The 22,096-nt window shown below is 35.8% G+C and overlaps 1 protein-coding gene across 3 annotated transcripts in view; it reads right to left on the bottom strand.

Moving 5' to 3' along the window:
• Window positions 1-17,183, bottom strand: part of aox6 (aldehyde oxidase 6) — a 54,781-nt gene extending 37,598 nt beyond the window's left edge. Inside the window, exons 1-11 of one of the 3 annotated variants that reach the window (XM_069196234.1) lie at window positions 16,866-17,183; window positions 16,119-16,176; window positions 13,554-13,650; window positions 11,620-11,728; window positions 10,112-10,238; window positions 9,313-9,374; window positions 8,320-8,401; window positions 5,655-5,725; window positions 4,665-4,809; window positions 3,412-3,504; window positions 902-1,053 (exon numbers count right to left, since the gene is read on the bottom strand). In XM_069196234.1, coding sequence (XP_069052335.1) covers window positions 902-1,053; window positions 3,412-3,504; window positions 4,665-4,809; window positions 5,655-5,725; window positions 8,320-8,401; window positions 9,313-9,374; window positions 10,112-10,238; window positions 11,620-11,728; window positions 13,554-13,650; window positions 16,119-16,176; window positions 16,866-16,922 — 1,053 coding nt within the window. In that variant the 5' untranslated portion in view covers window positions 16,923-17,183. 3 annotated transcript variants of the gene reach the window in all.
• Between the last annotated feature and the right edge of the window lie 4,913 nt (window positions 17,184-22,096).

Below are 22,096 nucleotides of genomic sequence, written 5' to 3'. Positions count from 1 at the left end.
ATAAATTAAATTAATAAATTTGCAAAAGCTTTATTTCTGGTTTAATATTATTCTTCTTGATATGGGGCAGTTGAGACAGTTTTCAATACAGATTAGTACCCTAGCAGATGATTTTCGAGGAACAACATACATGGTAATTATTATTACCTGAATTATTTTTTTACAGATAACTTTGATGTTATACACTATAAAATGTGATCAGGGGCACAGTCTCCAGTTTTACAGTTGTGAGTGACAAAGCATTTTCTCTGCCACGATTAACATTTTAAAATGATGTTTTGTTCTCAGAATCTGTAATGATTTCAGGTGAGAGAAGTATAATTAATGCATTGATATACAAGTTAGGAAGTGGGCAAATAGTTACACTTTAAACTGTGCTAAAAATGTGTTTGCACTACTTACCACCCGAGAGCTGCTAAATAGCATTTCGTTATACCATATACAGTACGTGTGTATGAGTATAATGACAATAAACTTGGACGTATCTTGACTTCCTCTTAAATGGATTGAAATCAAGGAGAGCTGCATAATTCCTTCCGGGGTGTTTGCTTTTTTATTTTGAATTAGGAGTGTTTTCTTATTGTTTAATGGTTCACATTCAAACTGGAATTCAGAAGCTCTTTTTACTACTATACTTTCCAAGCAGTCATCACAGGGCATTTAGTAATCCTGTATTAGTCATGGCTGCAATATCACCTGCCCTCAGTGAAAGATGATGGTATTACACATTTCACCACATTAATTACGCATGACACTAGCTTAGTGGTAACAGGAGAAAAAAAAGTCTAGGCAATTTGGTGTCCTTTTACCAGATTCTAATTGTGGAAATTTCCTGTCCTTTAATTAACGTGCCCCATAGTTGTAAAAAATAAAGTCCGACATCAGACCAAGAGCAACTTACCGCAACATTGCGGATCTGCTGCCCACCAACGTTCTTCATTTGTTTTAAAAGAGCTCTGAATATCTCTGTCTCTTCCTTTGGCAGACTGGAAACCAGCTCTTCCAGCAGTTTTATCACAGTGGAAAGGCTACAACCAGCTCCAATGGACACTCCTGAAAAAAAATATTGGACTTTTTGGAACTTCTGATGAAACTCTCAAACATGAAAATACTGTATACACTCTTAGGGCATTGTACAAAATTATAATGAAAAACATAAAGTATATGTGTTGTATTTCATGTTCATAGGTGGAGAGAATTCTTTGCAATCATTCCCAGAAACCCTTTATCATAATTTGCAAAAAGAACAACATTGTTTCCATTATTTCTTATGGGTAAAAATTACGATCCCTCCTGGACCCCAAAAATGTCACCTACTTTTACCATTTTCACCCGAAAATGACAAAAGAAACAATAATAACTAACATTCATGCTGCGGTTTGTGGTTTTAGTAAAAAAATACACTTCTTACCTAGTTAGACAACATTAATCATACCAAAGTACAGTACTGTACTGTGCAATAAGCATTTCATTTGCTTCTTGTGTAATTACACACTCACAATTTTCATTTTCTTTACAAGATGAAATCATTGAAGAATAAATGATGAAGACATTTACCATTTACCAAAGTCTATACCACAAATATTAATAAGAAAAGTAAGAGAGGCACAATAGCAAACAACGCATGAAGGAAGAGGCAGTGAACTGTATCACACTCCGTGCACAAGTGTGCAGGCTCTCACTCATACTAGTTACTGTAATGGAATGTGATGCAAACACTAAATATGAAAAGAGTTGTACAATGCCTTCCTCCTCACTCTCTACATTTCTTTGTGTCGTTTGTTTTTAGTATTGAAGGCTTTTGTTATTCCAAATGTAGGTAACAATTCACATGCTTCATAGTACTGGATTTTCATTAAAAAAAACACTTGTAAAAAAGGGTACAGGTGTAATTTTGTTTTTGCACAAAACAATTCTTGCAGTCAGATACCATAACTTTGTCAGTGGTCCCAAAGTTCAGTTAGATCTGTGTAGGTACAGTGACTATCAAAAGCATTCACTGACTTGGACTTCTCTACATTTTATTGTATTACAATATGGAATCATAATGTATTTAACTGGTTTTTGTTCTTGTTATTATTGTTATTGATTGACAGAAAACACTTTTTAATGTAAAAGTGTAAGAAAATTCAGATCCTCCTAAATTTATTATACACATAAAATGGAAAAAAAATGATTTTATAAGTATTCACCCCTCTTTGAGAAAGTTTTTGGTAGAGGCACGTTTGGCAGAAGCTACAGCCATAAGTCTTCTTTAATAAGTTTACAAAAGCTTTGTACATTTGGACACTGCAATGTTAGCCCATTCAAAAATTGCTCAAACTTTCTCAGGTTGGAACAGCAATTTTCAACTCCTGCCACAGATTCTTGATTGAGGTCTGGGTTTGACTGGGCCGCTCCAGAACACCGGCTATTTTTCTTTTTAAACCACTCCAGCATGACTTTGGCTGTATGTTTTGGGTCACGAATCTTCTCCCAAGTCACACATCTCTTGCAGATTGCAGCAGGTTTTCCTCCAGAAGTTCTCGGTACTTTGCTGCATCCATTTTTCCTCCAGGCCCTGATGCAGTGAAGCATTCCCATAGCATGATATTGCCACCACCATTCTTCACAGTAGGGATATTGTTCTCTAAATGATGTTCACTCTAGTGCCAAATATGGTGCTATCCATTTAGGCCAATTTTGGTCTCGTTAGACCATACAATTTTCTTCCATGTGGTCTCATAGTCTCCCACTTGCCTTTTTGAATAGTGTAGTTGATGTGAGTTGTTTGCCACTCTCCCATGAAGCCCAAATTTGTGAGGCACCCAGGCCATCTGTTGTGCTATATTTTCTAGATTTCTTAATAATTGACTTTACTGTGCTTTGGGGATATGTAAGGTCTTGGAAATTTTCTTATACCATTCCCCTGGTTGGTGCTTTTCAATAACACTATCCTAGATGTACTTTGTAAGTTTCTTTGTTTTCATGATGTTTTGCTGGGAGCCGCACTAATCAACTATGGAACCAAGAGACAGGTATATTTATCCTGAACCCATGTGAAACACCCTAAATGCATACAGGTGGACTCATTCAACATATTTATGTGATTTCAAAAACATTTGGTTGCACCAGGGCCTATTTAGGTGTGTCATAGTAAAAGGGAGTGAATCCTTATGCTCTTATTTTCTGTTTTATATTTGTAATTAATTTAGGAAGATCTGTAGAATTCTGTTTTCATTTTGATATTATAGAGCGTTTTGTGTTGATCAATGGCAAGGAAATTCCATTTAAATACATTATGATTCAATATTATAACACAGTAAAATGTGAAAAGGCCCAAGGGGGATGAATATTTTTTATAGCCACTGCCCAGAGGTAGTTTTGCAAAGTGAGTTAGAGAACTTGTAGATCTTGAAATTGAACACTTACCCTCTGTTGTTTTCATGACATTATATAGCTCTGAAATTCTGGTGGGAGAGATGATCACAGGGTGTAGTATACCTTTAAATTTTATTTCAGGTCCTTTAAAGACAACATAAAACATTACCAAGGTTAATCCTGCAATTATGTAACATTTACTGGAGCCCTACCATTACCATGGTGCAGGACTTGTTAATGAATAACTATAGTACAGATTATAATTGAAGTGACAGGGAAATGGAAGGCAAAGTTTGTACAATTGACCCACTATTCACTGAAATGTCCAAGTTTTCCAAATTAATACTCAACAAAATCAATACTTTCAGAAATTTGAAAAGAATGAGTGGATTTACTCAAAACAGGCCCCCTTAATAAATAAGCAATCACACATGTACAGTACAATGAAACAGACATAACTGTATTCAAAATAAAAAATAAAAGAAATAACATGGGGAAATAAAATATATGCATTTCTTTGCAGATGGAAATTATTGAATTAGTTACAGTTATAGCCATACAGAGAAAATAAGCAGGTTAAATAGCTCTGTAAGCACTACTTAGTATTCATATCAAGTAGGCTCACTACATGCTTTTATATCACATTTTAAACACAGATTTAACTTTCAGCTTATACACACATACTGTACGAAACAGATACACATATGCATGAAAAGCCAGATAAGAAAAACTGCTGTTCTATCTTCACTTTGAACTCTGCTCCTCTGGATATCCATATGCTCTCAGATAAACTGCATCAATGAAATCAGATAACCAGGAGGCCTTGAGGGTTTTAAAAGAATAACTGAACCTTTAATACAAGATTATTTTACAAGTAATTATCATTTTGTCTCTAGTTAAACTGTGAAATTACTAAACATTTTTCATGTTTTTTAAATTTTCTAAAAGGGAAGGAAAGAGCATTTTGACTTAAAAATACATGAATCATAAAAACTGTATAGAATTTTCATCACACTAACTTTACTACAGTTCCTGTTTGGAAAAAAAATGTAAATGTAAGTGTTGAAGTAATATATTCTTCACTATGTGTAGTCTCCATTTTCCCTGTCTTCGTATTCAAGAAACCTTCTAACAAGCTTCTCTTTCTAAAATACTGGCATATACATTTACAAAGAACAATTCACACAGAATAAAATCCTGTAGCCCAATAACATATGAAGTACCAATGGAACGAACATATGACAAAACAATTTTAAGATGTGAATGTGAATACATTCCAAAAACAAATTAGCATTAGGGCTTACCAATGTTAGTGTTTCCTATTACGAGAGGAGCATTAGGGTAACTGGACTTGAGCTGGATAAGCTCTTCCAAGGACACAGGGGAGATCCAAGTTATCCTCTCTCCACGGAAAGTGAGGCTTTTTCGTTCTTGCTTTTCAGCCATTATCTAGGAAGACAATATTATGGATAGAGCCATAAAGACAGTACTACAGACCTCTTTCATTTAGAATTTCAGAAGAAAGAAGAAAGATGGAATCCTAAACAATATTTAGTTTTACAAAGCCAATAAGAGAATGACTGAGGGAAACTGAATATCTGCAAAGAATCTGGAATTAAACTGACTTTGTAAATTAAATAATAAAAACTTCCTATGAATCTTGTCTTCTAAGTCACATTACAAAGTCTTTAAAAATGACGAAAGTCTGCACATACACATGCATATACAGTATGGCAGTAAATACCATCAAAGCATGCTTTCCTATGAAAAGCTTGAGATTTGTATTAATTCAATTCTAAATACATGTTCCCAGTGAAGTGTACCTGTGCTGACACAGATTAAACAAAGAAAAGAAACAGCTACAACAAAAACTTTCCAACCTTCCAACAACATTCAAAATTAATTTAATCAAGATTTCTAAGTATTATTAACCCTGACCAGGTTAAGAAACACATCATTATTTACATCTGTGGCTGTCTAAGTGCTATACCCCCAAGTACAAATTACAGAGTAAACAATAGAAACAGCTATGGGTTTTTTCGCTTGTTTCAACAGTTAGTTACTTCATTAAGTCCATTAAAGCTAATTCACACTACACTTCAATCATAGTAGAAAAGGACATAAAAGAAACTAAAATAAATGTAAAATGAATGTAGTAAATATAATAATGCCAAGTCAGATCTACAACACAAAACAACAAACATATTAATAAAATCACTGATTTATATAATGATCAACCTCATGTCTCGACAGAGAAGTCTTAAAAACACTACATTAGATCAAGTCTGACTTACAATGAGTTCTGGAGGAAATATAAGTTCCTGTGTTGGATCCAAAGGTATAAGATCATCTTTGTTGAATAGCTCTGAGAAGACCTTTGAAAGACACAGGGTAGGTTTAAAATATGAAACTTGCAAATATATAATTAAAGAACTACTTGGGTGATTGTATATGATTGTTGATGATTATAAATTATCTGTACTGTGTGGGAGTTGACACTCTGAGGGAACTATACAGCTGAGGTGTTACTAGGAAGCTTCTATACAAGGCATACATTTTGGATTATGTGTTTACCAAGAGAGGTCACTGAGCCAAAATAGTTACCGACAGCCCAATTGTTGACTGCAGGTGTCAGTAGGGGTATTCAAACTCCAAATGATAAACAAAAACCTTCTGGGGGGAATCAGCCTGTAAAGACATAGGTATTCTGAAGCAAATACAGACAAAACAAACAGCAACTCTGTATTTTCTGTTTGTGTTTGACTGTGGTTTTTACAGTCCTGCCTTGGAGAAGACAAGATAAAAGCCATCTCAAAGTGTAGACAGGGCTCCAAGAAGGAATTAGGTTTTGTTTCGGGGTTTCATTTTAAATAATATACTCTTCTGAAAAACATAGACATAAATGAGTTGAAACAATGGTTCTGTTATAGTAAGGATGGATTCTTTACTATCATGACCATCCGAGACAAACCCTTTGTGTCTCCAGCTTCACATTTTCTTTAATTCTTGATTTAATTGTACAGTTTTTATCTCTGTATGATATACTATATATCTAGTTTGAAAGTACACCTTTCCTGGTCTCTTATGAATTCCAGCCTTCACAGCATATCTTGTCCTGTTGGCCTCAGAAATAAACAATTACAAAAATACCCAAAATAATTAACGTGGTATGTGGAAGTATTTGGCTTGTCACCCCAAAACACCTGGTTATGAATCCTGGTCAATGCATAGCCCCCACATAGGGACAATCTTTTTCCAATTATATAATTTAATTGGAAACTGTTTAAACTTTCATTGATTTCACAATGTAAATTACAGTATGTTAAATATTAAATTAATATTAAAAGAGAAAGTTGGGCTGTTTAACAAAACAAAATAACTCAGCAGGATATATAAAAAATAGTATTTTATTATAGCTTGTTGTGAATGTGATTTGATTTTTTCAGGTTTACATCCACACTAAAATAATCAATATGTGGTGTTATGCTGATTTCTGCAACAAATAATCAGGAAAATAAATTTCCTCAATTTCCCATTGGGATCAATAAAGTCTTATCTATCCTATCTAAAATATTTTAGTTATGATTTTGATTAGGAAAAATACATTTCACACACACTGTACTGTAGTGGCTTTAAAAACCTACACTATTGTTTCAGCATATCTGTGGATATGACTTCATGTGATTTGTGTGTGACACATCAGGAATTGTAGTCTTTGTTCATCTATTTGATTCATGTGGCCAACATTTTAAAACTACAGTTCACACACTGTGAAGCAAATATGTTTCATTAAAGACCATACCATCTCATAAGGATAATACATTTGGACCACCTTTAATCACACAAATAATATGCTGAAGAAGATTAATGTGTTTGCTGCTTTTGTATAGAGATATACAGATTTTGATTTAATTTTGATTATGAAAGATTTCACACATACTGTACCTAGTGGCTTTAAAACCCTACCCTATTGTTTCAGCATAACTGTGGATCTTACTTTACATAATTTGTTTTAAAACAAAATATAAAACATTAAAATTTTAAAAATATATATTAACACTATTATAATTCACACCTGCATATGAGATCACAGTTTCTGTTTTCATTATACTGAGGGTGTGAAGATTCAGTGAGCACAGGGTTGCTATTTGATTTATAGCATAACCACTGTAAGTGACCACATTAAATACTGTACTTTGATGCAGAAAATGCTTATGAAGAAGGTGTAATACTTTGTGTACTTTATTTTATTTTTAGCTGCCACTCCCAGCCATATACAGTATGTTTAATATACTTTTATTCATACATACATCATACATTAGTATCGTTTATGATGTTGAGAGAGGTTATGCTTCTACCAAAAGTTCACTTTAGTAACAAAATTCTATATTAAGATAAGATCACTTTATTAGCCATACACAATTTCTTGCATTAGGAATTTGTCTTTTCATATACCCCAGTTTGCTCTCCATGAGACACACAGACAGGGAAGGAAGCTTGGGGTCAGAGTGCAGAGTCAGCCATTATACAGCACCCCTGGAGCAGCTGGGGTTAAGGGCCTTGCTCAGGAGCCCACCGAAGTAGGATTCCTCTGCCAGCCATGGGATTTTAACCAGCAACTTTCAAGCCACAGGTGCAGATCCTTAGCCACACAGCCTCTGCTCCACCCAGAGCAGTGGCTCTTAATATTCCTTAACACTTAATATTCCATATTAAATGTATTTAAAGGTGAAAAACAGTAGATAACCAGATTAAATGAAGCTGGAACATGGTAAAAACACTAAATGTAAATACTGTGTGGTTAGATTACCGCCTCCACCTACAATACTGGTAATATTTAAACATTTAAAACTGAAAAGGCAGGCAGCTGTGATCACAGCTCAGTTAATGGAGAGACTGAGTGAAATAAAAAAAAACACAGGGGATGAAGTAGGAAGGTGCACAGAGGTAAATTTGTACTCACATTTTCTTTGTCTTGACCCAACAATTCTTCATTTAAGCAACAATCCCCATTGCTGTTTGTTTGGCAACAGTTGGATGCCTCAAGAAAAAGAAATACATTTTTTATTTGAGCAATACCACCATTATACAAGTAGGCACAAACATTAAAAAATAAAAAGAGGAAAGTCAATTGAATGAAGGTGATCTTCATAAGAAATAAAAAAAAAACTTGTCATAAAAAGTGTGTAAAACCTGAAAAAGGAGCTTAAACAAATCCATGATCATCAGTTTAGGGCTTATAGAATTACCAATACAGATAATTCTCTCAAAGCATCCATACCGAAAGGTTTTATGGACATTGACCTTCAGATTCCTAAAACAAATTGTACAAAATTTCTAAATCTGAACTATAATCTAAAACTTTTTTTTTCACAAAATTATCCCTTGTATTTGACAACAAAAATCACTAAAAAAAAATTACAGTTTACTTAAGCCATGTAGTGATGTAGTACTATCTTACAGTGACAATGTACTTGGTTTGATTATGACCTTAAACATCTGTTTCCAAGGAAACATGCTTTAGAGATATCCCATCCCTCTACTGACAAGGCCTAGACTTTCTTATCTTATAAGATCAGACCAAAAATATGCTCAAATTTAAAATACAAAAAATAAACAGCATATACCCAATATTCTAGAACATGAAGAGAAATAATCTACACTGTAGCTATAGCAGTGTCATATCGTTTTCTCAGTTTTTCCTTAAATCAGACCAAATTATAGTTGGCATTAAGGGATGTGTGGTTTTCCTGACATGAAACCAAACTGTCAATACTTATCTCAATTATTTTTTATAAAATGCTACCATAGAAAAATTGATATATATACAATATCTCATCTTAAAACCATTTCGTATAATTTTTACTCTGCCAATGGAAAAAAATGCTTAAGGAACAAAACTTTAACACAATATGACATAGGAATATAGAATAGCTCTGCTTCTTATCTTACCCCACAAAATGTCTTATATCCATCTAAGATAGGTCGGTATCCAGTACAACGGCACAGATTACCTGAGAAGACACAGGAATCCTGTTAATTAAGGCCTAATCACACGGCAATGAGGAGGAATATTAAAATAATGTATTTTGAAACTATTCAAAATTTAATTAAATACATTTTGCATTTAGCATTTGGCATTTTTGTTGCTACTTGACAAATTTATATTGTTTCCTTTTATGTTGCCATGTAACTGACAAACCACACACATCAGATTAACAATACCAACAGCTTTTTTCAGATTCTCAATTATTTCCTTTGGGAGTTTATTTAACCTCCAAACAGCTTTTATGATTGCACATCTGGGTTAAACTTTCTTTTATCCCATTTATCTGTGGTGGCGATCACACACTAAGTTCTTGCATGAAACTCTTTATTGGCACTGTGATAATGTTCTATGAAGCATAAGAACTGGTAGGAGGGGAGGTGGTATTTTCAACGGTTTACAGTCTCTTCCCTCTACAAGTTCAACTCAGGACATACTAGAGGGACTACATCTCAAGGCCTGGGAACATTTGGGAATCTCGCTGGAGGAGCTGGAATGTGTCGTGAAGACGAACTGACAATGTCCCGATCTGCAGCTGTGACCACTACCTGGACCAGAAGACTGCAAATAAATAGACAGACGCCATTATTTGTTTTAAATTTATGTTTATGATACTGCACATTCAGTAATCCTTTTAATATATGTCAGCAGAGTTTAAGACCTTAAAGTTGAAAGCCCAGCCTCCCACCCTAAGATCAGATATACCTCCGAGGGCCTCCTGAATGTCCTCCATGGTGGGTTCTGGAATGTTCCTCAGCAGGGTGTACATTGACATTACCATCCCGGGGGTACAGAACCCACACTGAGAGCCATGGGCCTTCGCAATCCGCTCCTAATCAAAGAAAAAATAAATAAATAAACATCCCACCCTCTGATACACATTATACTGTACTGTCTCTTAACCATAACATGAAGCCTTATGGTTTAATGTTTGGTAGGGCTATGAGCAGTATCTGCTATGATGACCAAATGTGACTTATCCCAGGCTGGTTTCCAGGCTCTCTCCAAGAGATTCCCTAGTACCCAAGTAACACAGATGAGATGCAGATGAGCTGCTATGCTATGGAGTCCTTAAATAAAACCACTGTATCATTTCCATTTTACATTATGAGATGTGTCATATATAAGGACTTGCAGAAATATAATCTGGTTAACAGCAAGACTACAGTAGTTATTTAATGCACAGACAGAAATGCATTAAAATCCCTCACTGCGGGTTTTGGCGTTGGCCACTACACACTACACTGGTAACAAATGTGCTTGGTTAGATGTAGAAATTGTACACAGTTGTCTCCTGACTGATTAACTGTAATACCAATCTGTGATACACATGTCTAGAAATGTCATCTGCTAGGTGTTTGCCTGTGCTTGAAATACTCTCTTTGCTGTTTATATAGCTTTTTCTATTCCTCCTATTCTTGTAATAACTGCAAACAAGACAAGTGTACCAACTACAACAGAATCTATATCACTGATATAAATTAGTTTGGTACTCTTCTATTTGAGCATTCACCATTTATCTTTACTTTGTTTCCAATTTAAATTGTTTTTCTTGTGTTTAATTTAATCTTTTATTCACCAGATCATTAATTTCAGAGCATTCTCCCATTCATAAAATCAGCCTAGAAAGTACTCATTTATACAGAAGGGCTAATAAAGTACTACAGCAATCTTGATGAAGTACTCGGAAGATCACATGACCCTCACTTCAGAGGTCCAGAGTCCTGACAGTTTCTCGACACTGTAGAAGTCCGGACCTTTTGTTACCTACAGTGTCCTCCAGAATTATTGGCACTCTTGATAAAGATGAGCAAAAAAGACTAAAAAAAAAATGTCTTTGTTGTTTATCAGCTTGATCTTACACTGAAAATATGAGAGAAATCCAACCTTTCAGTGAGGTAAAATTATTCAAAGAAAACAAAATCCTTATAAAAAAATAAACAACAAAGATATCTTTTCACAGCCTTATTTTGCTCATCTTTATCAAAGATGTCAATCATTCTGGAGGGCACTATATGTAACACTCTACACTTGTGTGCATCTAAAATGGCTGGAAGCACATCACTACATGTGTTAGTTTTTTTCAAGGAATAACCAGGTCTTGTTCAGATCAATCAAATACCAAATCAGGCTAGATGGGCTGAATGCCTCTTTGCATTTGTAACTATGTGTATGTTTAGAGAATAGTTATCTTCACTATCAGCTCCTTTTACCTGCACTGGATGGATTCTGGTCTTTGTACTTCCAATCCCTTCCACTGTAGTAACAGTAGCCTCGGTAAGCAAACAGATGGGAAGTAAACAGGCGTTGGCAGAAAAATGACTTCCTAAGTTAAGGGGACTCGGTCAAATTTAATTTAACATGCTACTACTGCAAAATGTTCTTCAGAGAGACGACAGTAACGTATATTAATAAACAAACCAAAATAATCAACAGGCTCTCATCTTACATTTACTGTTAGAACTGAAACAACGCTTCAAATACAACCTTAAAATAACTTAATACTGAAGACTGAATGTTTTTCTTTTTCTGGAGACACTTTCTTAAACAGCCCTGCCATGATAAAATGAGCTAACATAATAGGTACACAACACACCAAAACACCAAATTAAGAACAGATATACACTTATCAGTTGTGCTGTGGATGTGAAACCACTGTGCACATGTATTTTGATATACCAATGTTGGTACAAAACTGCACAGTGATCTATTAACTCTTGATACAAGGGAATTAAGCAAGAAAGAGGAAATACAGACACCTCTGACTGGCAGGGACCAGTACTGCCCTTAGCACCTTAGCTAGGTAGAACTTTCTGCCTACATAGAAATGGGTTTCTTATTTACCTCATGTGAATTCCATAAAATATCAGCCGACTGAAATACTAATATATGAAATACTAATTTTTACTGCAAGCAAGCGTCTCATATATATATGAAGATCCATCTTTACAAAGACCTTTCTGTAGGTCACTGCCATTCTTGTTAAGCATTAATAAACACCCTTTCACTATGTTTCAGCTGTGGAGCCTTCTTCGGGTGGCCTAAACATTGTGTTTCTCTTTTTCTCTTTTCAGCATGGAATAAACCTTTACTTGTTCCTTTGCAGCCTACACATGCAGATGCAGCTACCTACAGTACATGAACCGTTTTATAATAATAATAATTGCTTACACTTATATAGCGCTTTTCTGGACACTCCACTCAAAGCGCTTTACAGGTAATGGGGACTCCCCTCCACCACCACCAATGTGCAGCATCCACCTGGATGATGCGACGGCAGCCATAGTGTGCCAGAACGCTCACCACACATCAGCTATCAGTGGGGAGGAGAGCAGAGTAATGAAGCCAATTCATAGATGGGGATGATTAGGAGGCCATGATTGGTAAAGGCCAATGGAAAATTTGGCCAGGATGCCGGGGCTACACCCCTACTCTTATCGAGAAACACCCTGGGATTTTTAACAACCACAGAGAGTCAGGACCTTGGTTTTACGTCTCATCCGAAGGACGGCGCCTGTTTGCAGTATAGTGTCCCTGTCACTATATTGAGGCATTAGGACCCACATGGAATGCAGGGTGATCACCCCCTGCTGGCCCCACTAACACCTCTTCCAGCAGCAACCTTAGTTTTTCCCAGGAGGTCTCTCATCCAGGTACTAACCAGGCTCACACTTGCTTAGCTTCAGTGGGGTGTCAGTTGTGAGTTGCAGGGTGATATGGCTGCAAGCAAGCATCTCAAATATATATATATCTCATATATATTTTACTACGATTTGTTTTCTACATTAATTTTGATGTGACAAAAAGGCAAAACTTTAATTTTCAAATTTTGTTTCATCTCCTACATGCCATCTGGAGTAACATCATGTGGCCTTTTCTCAGGAGTGACTTATATAGCTGCTTCCCCACTGAAGCTAAATCTATGTAGTGCTGCAGAGGTTGTGCAGCCTGTTATGCTAATTTGGCTACTGATCTTTATTTTACAAAGTTGCCTTTTTGGATCTTACAAAACTGCTTTTTAAGGAATCAAAAAACTAGCAGAATCTCCTCATATTTGTCCAGCATTTCAGTACAGAAAATTTCATAATATTCAAGACAATATCAACTTTTTGGTGTAAGCCTTAAGCGTTTTTCACAGAAAGGATACAGAATGCTTTTGGTCTGAGGCTGGTATTTTGAGACCATGACAGTGCAGGCACCACAGCCCCCTCCACCACAGGCGTACTTTGTCCCAGTCAGCCTCACTGGAGAGACAGAGGAGTCAAGGAAACACTTTCCTAGGCGTTTCATAAGTTTCATAAGAGACAGCAATGTTGCAAGAAAACAGAACAGTCCTACAGAGTAACTAAAGAGTCAAATTCCAATTCAAGTTCTTTCTTTCCAATATACTTCAAATTCCTCACTGTAATTTAATTGGCTTGAAATTCTTTAGGTCTCAGCCATGTCTTGTACATAATGAAATGCCATTACAAGCAAAAATGAAATAAGGCACAAAGTTTTTTCAAGTATTCTTCCTCTAACTTTCAGTACAGTAGCAATTATAACAGCAAACAACATGCAAGATGAGATTCCCTGCCTTTACATTAATTTTCAATGTGTGCATTATTTTTAGTGTCGTTCAAAATGACATATTGGTCAATCCTGACAAAAGAATTAAAAATTAATTCTGAAAAAATCTTAATTTCGTCCTCATCAGAAGCATTATATTTAGTCTGCTCCCATGAAAAAATATACTGTACATGGTATTTCTAATCTAATTTAAACTACTTGTGACCTGAACTAAACCTTGTTAAAACTCCAAACAAGGCTGACTTCTTCAGTGTGTAAAGGGTTTTCTTACTCCAGAGAAATGTCTTGGAAACATGAGTTTAGTAGATTATTTGTTAACTTTTCTGAGTATTACATTACATACAGTAACTTTCATAACTATATCATTCTTTGCCTAGCTCTTATACCACATAATTGCAGTTTATCAAAATACTCTAGTTCTACTTCTTTAAAGTTAAAGAAATAACTTTGTGTAAATCTACAGTATCTTCTTTACAATGAATCTATAAAAGAGAATTTGAATTGAACAAATGAACATTCCTATAGTTAACTTTGAATTACTGTGTACCACAAACATACACAGTTAATGAATTTTGGTGGAAAACTATTGGTCTTCGAGATACTGTAAATCATCTACTATAAGACACTGAAAGACTGAAAGCGTTGTAAATGGCATCTTGGCCATACATTACCTGAACTATGAAAATAACATAAAAACAATGATATCAAAAACAAATTTCATTGATTCATTTAGTTTTGTAATCAAATAGTTACAGTACATATACAGTATGCATTTAATCTTCAGTCAGGATTGAAGCCAGCATCCAGTTGAAACTACAGTAGTACCTCCCTTCAATTTGGTCATAACCATGTGCCCAAATCATATGGTTTCTCATTTGTTCCCAATTTAAGTCTTGGGATTTACAAATTACTATCAAGTGGTGTCGTCCTGAAAGCTTCAATATCTACAGTGAATCACTCCTCACTTGCACAACTCACTGGAGTTATCCTAATACCAAGAAACAACAAAAAAAGCAGAAGCATTACTCATTACTTCTGGACAAAAAGCAAGTCGGTACACATACAGTACAATTGTTTGCAAATACAGTACTAACGATCTACAAAGAGGCACAGCGTTTTATATTCTTTATACTACTGTATCACCAGCTGCTAGTGCTATTTCATTAGACTCTGTAGACAGAGTGGTTGAAGATTAGGTTTAGGCTGAATGTAAATCTGAGGAATGTGAGTGCTTTAATTTGAAGATCTGCATACAAGTATGACTTTATCCTTGTTGTTCCTTCCCACACTGTTCCCACGTGTCTGACCTTTGCCTGTGTGTGTGAGTGGAGGGTACCCCTGGTTAAGATGAGAGACAAATTATACAAGCAGTGTTCACCCGATGGACTTAGTGTATTCCAGTTTTGAGACTTGCTAGCCACTTGGTAGTACCACTATAGTTTTTACGTAGAACAGTATAAGAGAAAATATATTTGTTAGTCTGTTCATGAGTAGAAATTCCCTTTTGACAATACCGTATGTTTATATAGAGTATGTTGTGACTTGTTCAATGGAAAGTAGAAAAAAAAACTAATTCTAACATCAAAGGCACCAAACATCTAGAGATATTCCTAAATAGAAAAAAATAAAAATTCTAATATTGAAGTGGGACATGTATATGTCTCACTTATCCAGCATCACAGTATCACCACTTAAGCACATTGTGAGAGGTGTTGATGGGGTCTGTTAATTTAGCCTCAAACAAAAGTAACACTAAGATGTCATAAAGCTGACTTGCTTTAGCAGCTTAACGCTACACAATAAAAGACAGGAACAACACCCACAGACAGGATAAACCAGACCAATGTCTGCTGCATATCAAAGGGTAGAACCTAGAGCAAGACAGAGTAAGACAAGAAATAATTACATATCAAAGAACAGGACAAACAAACTTTCTTCTGACTGTATATAAGAGCTGGGAAACCCTTGTGGTTTGTCAGTTCTGTGGGGCAGACCCGGCGCACGTTGTTGGCCTTATTGAGCTCAATAAAACTGAATCTGCACAAGACTGTCCTGCTCCTCTGATGAAGAATTTCCCACAACAAATATCAAAGGAAACAAACATCTAGAGATATTCCTTAACCTGTTACATAAAGAAGGATACATTTTTCCCGGATGTAGGACAGTAGAGTTGTTTCTGGATCTGCATTCTTTTCCACTACCTGTCAATTTAAGAAATTAATTTATTACTCACAGGTGTAGATGATAGCTTTCTGCATTGCTTATACACCTACAACGTAAAGAAAATGCAATATACAGTATACTGAGCATCAAAATAAACATATTATTCTATTTATCCATGTCTGTGTTTAGCATACAAATTTTAAATATTGATACAGTATGTTTTGGGATTATTTTGATTTCTTGATTATATGATTGTATATTTTATAGTATACACCCCTAAGGGTAAAAAACAAACAAACAGTAGACTGTATAAAATAACGTATTTTAATTCCATTCTACACTGCGCTAAAAACCCATTAAGCTTAAACAAACAGCAATACAACAATTATATCCAGTATATCACTTAGATTGTCATTAAGTAGAAGGCTATAGTTAACAGCGCTAATGTAGGCTATCCTTACATGTTATCATTTAAAATGATAGCTCACGATAAAAACAGAAAAGTGAACCAGTTGCACATTGCCCTGTAGTTGCAAAATGTTTTTAAAGTTTATTCTGTATTCGACGTTCACTATTCTACACTACACCACAGAATAAGTACAGTACATAATCTGCGCTCCTGCATCTTGCAATTATTTTTCTAACTTTGTTTTAAAATATTTTTATACTAGAGTTTTATCCATGATTTTCAGTTAGTAACAGAATAAAATGCAAAGCAAAACGTTACCTTTTTTCCATTCACAAAGAATACCAGGTTTTCGGAACTGTCTTTCGCCGCCATCATTACAGACCGTCACACTTGACGCGAAAAAAAATGTTTTGCTCGAAATGTTTTTATGCAGCAGTACTGAAATGCTATTCTACTGCGAGAGGGAGTGTTGTCACAACGTAAACTCAGCCAAAGTAATCTGACACTTAATGTCGTTCGTACTTAACTAGATAAGTGGACTTGGACTGATATTATCTATACTGGCCTTTTTGAAAATTGAAGCTTTAATTTCCTTGCAGTGCATTTTAAATCGAACATTGCATTACGTCTGCGTGATTTCACTTTTCTGTTTAGCTACTGTGTAAGTGAACGCTTTTGTACAGACAAAACGCCGCTGTTTTCAACATTACCTCCTTTGATGAAATGTACTTTTGGTTACGTGAATATGGTTGCTTTTTTTTCCCCAACATCAGCTGCACAGGAATGTTAGGATAGAAAGAGGAAAAGGATTGTTTTAAACATTAGCAAAACATAGCAGCACATCAGACTTGATGTACTTTAGCACATTTAAATAGACAATATAAACCTTCACTTGTGAGTGATGTAATTAATCAATGTATATGGATACGAATCCGCCGTTCACTAGATAGAGCAGGATATTAAAACTACGTAAACTGACAGACTTGCTTTGTAAGTTCAGCATTACACTTCTTACTGTGCAGGAAAGTTAATCACCAATTTTCATCTCAAGTAAACTTGTAAAGCTGAACTCACAAATTAACAGTTTATTTTAACCGCATTTTTATAATCAAAGTTAAAGGATGAGAACATGGGAGTCATGTTCCACCCAGTAGTAGCTGCAACGATTGTTTCATTAACATTAATTTATGAGGCTCAGTTTGCTCCTTCAGCACTCACCCGATTCCCTTTCTGAAAACAGCATATTCTCAAAGCGAACACAGGGAAAAAAACATGCAAATTCCATATACTGTTTAATTCCACACGGCACTGGAGTCTATTAAGTTTTAAAAATATGATTGAATTATTTTTAAACACTGTACTCCAAAAATCCTTTAACAAGGTTTGCAACAAATACAATATGGATGTTTTTAAAGTTTTTGCACAATGTTGTATTCATTATTGCAATTTGTGCGTTTATTAAATTGCACAATTTAAATTCATTAAATAAAACAGAGCTAGCTCTATCCTAGCATGGGTTCAGAAGAACAAAGAGGCAGAATCTTGTCTCAGAATTGCTCAGCATTTATCAACCTTTATTAAAGCCGGAGTTGCCTTACAGCGCCACCTCGTGGCGGTGTACATTAGCAGCAGGGCCAACTCCTCCACCCCATACTCGCGTTCATGTCCCTTTCCATTCTACGGTTCCTGAAGCTGGTGCAGAGGTGAGTACTCACTCCCAGACACCACGCTTTAAGTACAGTATAACAGAATGTAACGGCAAGAAGAAGTAATTGACTTGAACACAGGATAAAAAACGTCAGACTACTGACAACCTGTGATCCCATCATGCCTGTGTAAGCAAATAAGTCCACAATAAACCCAGTCTAATAATAATAGTTATATATATTATAATATATATTATATTATATATTATAATACTATATTATAATATAGTGCTTTTTCTGGACACTACACTTAAAGTGCTTTACACAGATAATGGGGACTACCCCCCACCCCCACCAATGTGCAGCCCTACCTGGATGATGCAACGGTAGCCATAGTGCGCCAGTACTCTTACCACACACCAGCTATCAGTGGGGAGGAGAACAGAGTGATGAACGCAGTTCATAGATGGGGACTATTAGGAGGCCGTGATTGGTAAAGGGCAATGGGAAATTTGGCCAGGATGCCAGGATAACAGTCCTACCCTTTTTGAAAATTGCGCTGGGATTTTTAATGACCATAGAGAGTCAGGACCTCAGTCTTACCTCTCATCTGAAAGAGCAGTGCCTTTTTTACAGTATAGTGTCCCAGTCACTATACTGCGGCATTAGGACCCACAAAAGCTGCAGGATGAGCGCCTCTTACTGCCCCAATAACACCTCTTCCAGCAGCAGCTTTAGTTTTTCCCAGGAGCTCTCCTATCCAGGTACTAACCAGGCTCACACTTGCTGAGCTGCAGTGAGCTTCAGGGTGATATGGGTGCTGGTTACACTTTTATCTCCTGCCTCGACAACAGGATAAAAGATAGACCTGTGTACTGTATCTGCAGGTGATATAGCGAACTCTGCAGATAGATCCTGGCCAGTGCATGGTAGGAGGGAACGGTGAATGAGAATGTTGTAAAAATGATATGGTTCATGGCAGGTAGGAAATGATAGGTTTGGGAAAGATGGTCTTGGAAAGAGGTTCAAGTTGAAGGTTCACTTTTTAAATTAGAGAGGTCTTCTGTTATGAACATGGGAAAAGAAAGGTAATTGTGGTGGAAATAACCCAGTGAAAAGCAGTTCTGGATTCTATAATTCCTCATTCCAATTGTTGTGTCAAGGGCTGTTTTTGGCTCTGTATTTTGTAATACATACTGTACAGTAGGTGTATCTAAAAATGGAAATGAGGTAGAGAACAGCAAATTTGAAAACATGAGGCAGAAACTGTCTGTGCCAACTGTTTGAGCAGGTGCTGACACCAAGAGCCATTGATGTAATGATTGTAGGGGACGGAGCTAAAGCAAGTTTGAAACAAAGAAGAGGCATTCTTGTACTCAGCCACCAAAGATATTCCCAGAGTTTGCACGGAGGATATTCAGCAAGAAGACGATCAGCTTCAAGGACATCTTTATCACTTTTTTGCTGTTACTCTCATGTGCCTTTTTTCATGATTCTTCCATTCCCTCCCACATAGTCTACTTATTTTCCCTGTCTCTTCTTCATTTATCTTCTCTCTTTGGTATGATAATTAGTGTGAATCACATGCCGATATTGTTCGTAACACTCAAAACAGAAAGGAAATACAGTGAAAGAATGATCACCGCCAAAAGAAGGATAAGAGGTGAGAACCATAAATTATGAGAGGAAAAAAAACAATCTCCTACTGTAAATTAACATTGAGATCTGGTGCCATTCAAAAAACGTTCTAATGGGCCCCATTCATGCTTATATTAATTATTTTTTCCCTGTAGACTATGTGATATCTTTTCAAATGTAATCTGTGATAAAGCACATCGAAGCATGTGTTTAATTCATGCTTTGTGAGAGGGTCCTATACAATCCATTTTTGCAAGATTATTTTTAAAAGAAATGATACATACTGTAGGGTCAGAAAAGCATTTTTTAATCTTGAATTGGTACTCTAACCTTTGAAAGATCACCTTGGATGCAAGTAATAAGAGTACGTAAAACAGAAATATTTTACAGTAAGTGTATGATTGTTTCTTGACCTTTGATAGTGGTCCAGATAGTCCCCCTGTAAATACAGTAGTGATCCTATGTGAAAATTACATTTTGCACACATTCCTGACTTCATCTTTTCTAGTTTCTTGGGAGTATAATGAAGTCTATTTAAAAATGTATATTGTAACAGTTTATTGTGTATGGCTCTAAATGGATAACTAGCATTGTATTATCTGACCCCATGCAGAGATCAGCTGTCCCAAAAGACACACAACTGTCAAAATACCTGTCTGACATTGCATTAAGGAAGTTATTAAAAGTCACTGAGAGAAGAAGTTTCAGACAGTAAGCTATTAAGTTGTGCATAGTTATAGAATGCTTGGGAGAATTCGGAGAAGAGAAAGTTATTCATTTACAGTATTTTCTCTATTCATTTGCAGGTTTTGACTTCACACCTCTCTTTCAGTTACCCCAGAACTGTTGATACACTTTCTCCCCTGCTCCCCGCCACTTTTAACTACCCTCTCTTTTGTTCTCTCATGCTTCATTAACAGTTGGTTTCCCCCTCTCCCTTATGTCTGAAGTAGCCTCTACAGCCGAAACGTTGGGTTTCTTTTCTTTGCCTTTCAGCATGGAATACACTTTTAACTGTTCATACTGTATGTCACAGTTTACTAACACCTCATACTGGCCAGTTGATTTGTTTTGAATGTATAGTTAATCTTGGCAATCTAAATAATGGTTGATTTTAAAGACAATGAGGCATCGAAGGATAAAAGTATGGGCTGAGCCAAAGGCTAAGTAATAACTACAGTATAAAAAATGGGTAGATACAACCCGCCTACATGCTTATTTTTCTTTCCAAATTTCCAAAGTGTAATTATTTTATGCAAGTTCACAAACCATTTCTTATGGATCTTTATCAATATTCTTTATATAGAGTTTATTTTTGGAAGAATCATCATCTCAACTAGATTAAAGAGGAACTGCAATGCCATTTTTGTATTTCAGGGTTAGAAAGAATCAGCATTGATGATGTGTATTTCAAACCATAATGAAAGGAAATGAACACAGTAACATGTAAAACCTCCATTTAACAAAATAGATGAAATTTCCATGAATGCACAGTACCGTATTCTACAATTCAGAATGAGGCAACCAAACTTCCAGTGAGGTGAAACAGACCTATGACATTCTAAACAAGCAGGCTTGTGAATATGTCTCCTTTAATCCATTTGAAATATTGCTATCGAATGTGTGACAATTTTGCAGACAAAATCTTTGCATGCAGATCACTTTGTGACAATTCTGGATTGAAATGTCTGCAGCACAACCTGTACTTATTCGCTTATACATCTCATTACATTAGTCATAACAGTGACTAGTGAGCAGGAAGGGCTGCTTCATGTTACAATTTGCTTGAACTCTCACTCTCGCCCATGGCGAGACCAGGAGGTTTCTGACAACATTGTGACTTACAGTCACAGTTATGTTTGATGCAGTATTTGTAAAGTTTTGCAATGCCATTGATTTATTTGTTTTGTTACCGAGATTTAATAACCAGTCTATGAAACTGCAACTGCAGTTCCCCTTTAATTCTGCCACACAAAGAGATAGGTGAGTGTCTTCATCTATTGAAGATTTTTAAAATAAGTCTCCTATGTGTGCATCTCCAGAAGCTTATAGGCAAGATTTTATTCACAACCTAAGTACTCTATCTCTGTGGTATCTTGTATTGGATATGCTAGCTTTTAGTTCATTAGTAAAAGAAATAAAATCTCAGACTTGCAACAATTAACCTTCTAAACTCACCAAAACTTTCAATAACATCTACAGTATTTCAACAGAAAATGATTTGTGATGGTAGATAGGTTGGTTAAAAGTAGTTTGACACAATCA

The sequence above is a fragment of the Lepisosteus oculatus genome, chromosome 12 (genome assembly GCF_040954835.1).
Source record: "Lepisosteus oculatus isolate fLepOcu1 chromosome 12, fLepOcu1.hap2, whole genome shotgun sequence".
Lineage (NCBI taxonomy): Eukaryota > Metazoa > Chordata > Actinopteri > Semionotiformes > Lepisosteidae > Lepisosteus > Lepisosteus oculatus.
Note: the sequence above shows the minus strand (reverse complement) of the source record. Positions and strands in the feature narration are given on the sequence as shown.